Source organism: Salvia miltiorrhiza, chromosome 1 (assembly GCF_028751815.1).
Source record: "Salvia miltiorrhiza cultivar Shanhuang (shh) chromosome 1, IMPLAD_Smil_shh, whole genome shotgun sequence".
NCBI lineage: Eukaryota > Viridiplantae > Streptophyta > Magnoliopsida > Lamiales > Lamiaceae > Salvia > Salvia miltiorrhiza.
In genome coordinates, this window is record NC_080387.1 from 56,460,314 (window position 1) to 56,463,842 (window position 3,529).

The 3,529-nt window shown below is 31.2% G+C and overlaps 1 protein-coding gene across 1 annotated transcript; it reads right to left on the minus strand.

Annotated features, from left to right (window-relative positions):
• Nucleotides 1-948: 948 nt before the first annotated feature.
• On the minus strand, nucleotides 949-2,960 carry LOC130996650 (uncharacterized). The gene is made up of 6 exons (XM_057921947.1): nucleotides 2,722-2,960; nucleotides 2,506-2,637; nucleotides 2,254-2,414; nucleotides 1,914-2,190; nucleotides 1,338-1,501; nucleotides 949-1,251 (listed from the first exon to the last, which is right to left on the minus strand). The coding sequence occupies exons 1-6, from the start codon at nucleotides 2,754-2,756 to the stop codon at nucleotides 1,088-1,090; spliced, it is 933 nt and encodes a 310-aa protein (XP_057777930.1). The 5' UTR covers nucleotides 2,757-2,960; the 3' UTR covers nucleotides 949-1,087.
• Between the last annotated feature and the right edge of the window lie 569 nt (nucleotides 2,961-3,529).

Genomic DNA, 3,529 nt, shown 5'->3' on the forward strand with positions numbered 1-3,529 from the left:
GTGACTTCTAGATTGGCAAAATTGTGTCGTTTTGAATGTTATGATCGTATGTGTTACCATTTTATTAACGTGGACAATAATTGCATGTTCCCACACTAAGTATACTATGTATGCTTATCCCATATTTAATATTTCAGGTAAATGACATTGGAGGCGCATGGAGAGTCGAATGGGCGCGTCGAACCTCTTTAAAAAAAAATTAAAAAAAATATTTCTTTCAAACTCATTATATTATTCATGCGGTACTTTTGATTATTGTAACTCTAAATTTCAAATTATATCGAATTCGTGTGAAATTTATTAAAATAAAAGTTTCATTTATTTTCTTAATGTTATGACTTGTTTATTTTTTTAATTCAAGTTCTTTCTAAAAATTTATTAGAGAATTTATTTCTTTACGAAAATACTTTTATATATATATGATTTTAAACTTTATAAAGAATTTTATTTTATTATATTTTCGCTGCTAAAAAGATATTTAAATTTATAAATTAATACTTTAATTTATTTCTTGAGGATTTTTTAGTCATGTGCAAAAACAGAAAAAATATAAAGGTGATGTATTTTGGGGCGGCTTTAAAGGTGATGTGCAATTGTAAAATTCAAGAAAAGGTGGTGTATTTAGGGGCGAATTTTAAAGGTGATAGGCAATTGTAGAATTCAAAGAAAAGTGATGTATTTAGGGGCAATTAACCATATAAAATATTTAAGAAATAAAAACTTACAAAATCACATAGCCGAACCCCAAGCACGCAATTAAGTTGATTCGAACGTATCAGTTCGAAAATAATTATTTACATTTAAGTACTGTTAAACAAGAATCGTCACTTTCCAAATCCAAAAAAAGAAGAAAAAAAGATGAAAAAAGAAAATGCTTCTTTGTGGGTGTTTTTAATTTCTGTTGTATAAACTAAAGCAAATCAGTGCATGTTAATGAGTAGCAACCCATTTCAAAATTAAACCATGCATCCAAACAAAAAATCTCATTTCCCAGACACAAAAAAACATGGTTGAAATAAGACGATGAAAATAGTTCCCATACCAGACATAAAATAAAAACATGAAACAGAAGACTATAGTAGGAGTATTATATTTTAGGAGCATCGAGAACAAGAGCTGCGACCGACCCTTCTGTTTCAAGAATGCAACAGTCACCGACAACAAAGCCTTTACTGGGATCGTTCATATCAGCAACTGCCATGAAATCACTATATCCAACACTTGGTGCATATGACATAAACCAGTGACTAACTGCAACCAAAAAATATCTGATATTAATTAATTTGTAAGTTAGAAAATAAATACACGTACTACTCACTTTTTAAAAATACACTTACAGTTTTTAGTGTGGTTGAGGCCGAGCTTAGTTTTGATGCGCAAACAAATCTCTGCTTTAAGTCTGTGATTAGGGGCGAAGCTATTCGAATCATTGCATGATAAAAAGATGGAGATATACTTGCCGTTTGCCTTTGCATCTCCCTTTGAATACAGGGTAACGTTCCTAAAAAAGTATTTACACAAACAACTTAAACTTTAACAGAAAAAACTTGTGTGCATCTGATTGCACCGGCTGATATTAATTTGTAATCTAAAGAGTCATGTTCTAGCACTCCTCATTTATTCACAAAAATAATGTATAACAATATTTATGTTCCGATGTGAATACCTCCGATAAGTACCAAATGAACTATACATTAACATTATTAATATTTATAATAAAAAACATTCACCGTAGTTGAATTTAGAATTTAATTATTTGTCTCAATTTGTGAATGTTAATGACCTAATTGTAGAAAACATAATATGATCCATTTACTTTTTGCTATAAACATTAGAAGATTTGTTATTCCACAGCAAGAGTGTGGATCAATTTAATTGCTACGGTCACACAAAATGAACATAATTAAAGTTACCATTTGTAATTTCCAACAACGAATTCTTCCGAAGTCCAAGAATTGTTTATCAATTTGGAGAAGCCGGAAATCTTCCATTCATGAATAGTTGGAGCTGTAAGTTTCACCAAGCTCAAACACTCATTAATTCGTTGGGGTTTGATGACAAAAACTTCGGCCCCAAACACACAACTGTCGTCTACAACGAACCCTTTACTGGGATCCATCAAACTCTTCTTAGAGATCAATTTGGAAAACCCCAATTTGGGAACAACTGCATTAAATCTCCGCGTAGTCCCTGCATAAAACATATATGATTTCGACAAAAACGTTGAGCAAAACCCTAACAAAAATTAAATACCTCGAAAGCAGAGGTAATTTTCCATGCGATGATTGTACACAAAGAAGGCAAAGATGACATTAATCTCCCACCCCACAGCCAAACAACTGGTTTCTGCAATACACAAGTGAACAGAAACGTGGCAGCCTTCATCTTTACCCTCTGGAAAGATTATAAGCTTCCTGTCCAAATATATAAGGATTTATAGCAAATTTGGATTCAACCAACTAATTATACCATTAATAGTAAAATTAAAGAAACAAATCAACACACCATTTATAGCCACCGGCTTCGAAAGCCCTCGATTCGTAGTTGCCAAGCCCATGATTAACAGAGAATGAAGAAAAAGATTCAACTTTGATTAGCAAGTTCGCCGGAGAAGCCTCTCTCGTTTCCTCCAGAAATCTGCCGAAATATTATAATGACAATAATTAAGAGTGAGGACGAAAACAAATTCAAAAATACTATACATAAGAAAGTGATACAAACCCTTCACATCCGCTGGAAGCAGAATCACCGCCCATTGTTGTTAATTGGAAGAAGATCTTGATTCGAGTTTTGTTCTTTGAACTTAGGAACTAATTGGGTAGATTAAATATACCGAGATGGGGTTCAATCTATCATACCAATCGTCACTCTCACTCCTCGTCTTCCTAAATTGTGTTAATTTTGTGTATGTGATGCAATTAAATGTGTTCAGAGTTGCAACGAAATGATGGTATATATGGTATCGTGGCATGAGATAATGTGTGATATTTTTATCGTGATATGCTGATATCTAAGTATTTTATTAGATATCAATATTATATTTGGTAAAATATATAAAAAAGATATTATTTTACGTATAAAATCTAAAAGATATAAATAATAAGTAACCAGTCAATTTATAAAGAACTTTAATCAGAACTTTAATTTATAAAGCAAACATCATATTAAGATATTATAAATATATATTCTATACTTAATAATCAATGTTATCTGCATAGCAAACAAGCCAAAATGTATTATTTTGGATAAAAATAACACTACGGCCTACATAGCAACAATTACTAAAGCAATAATTTATTTCACAACAAATAACTTCAGACAAAAAAAAAAGTTTTGCAATTTCATGCATAGTGTGTTCGTGTTTCAAATAAGTATATTTTTTATAAAGATGAAAAAAGAAAACTAAAACTATTAAGTATCACCATCCTGGTAGAGATCATCATAAACAATTGTAGCTAGCCGCCCACGTTAAAACGAAATTAAAGTGTATAAGTAACAGGTCTTTCTAGGCAATAGTATGGAAATTAGT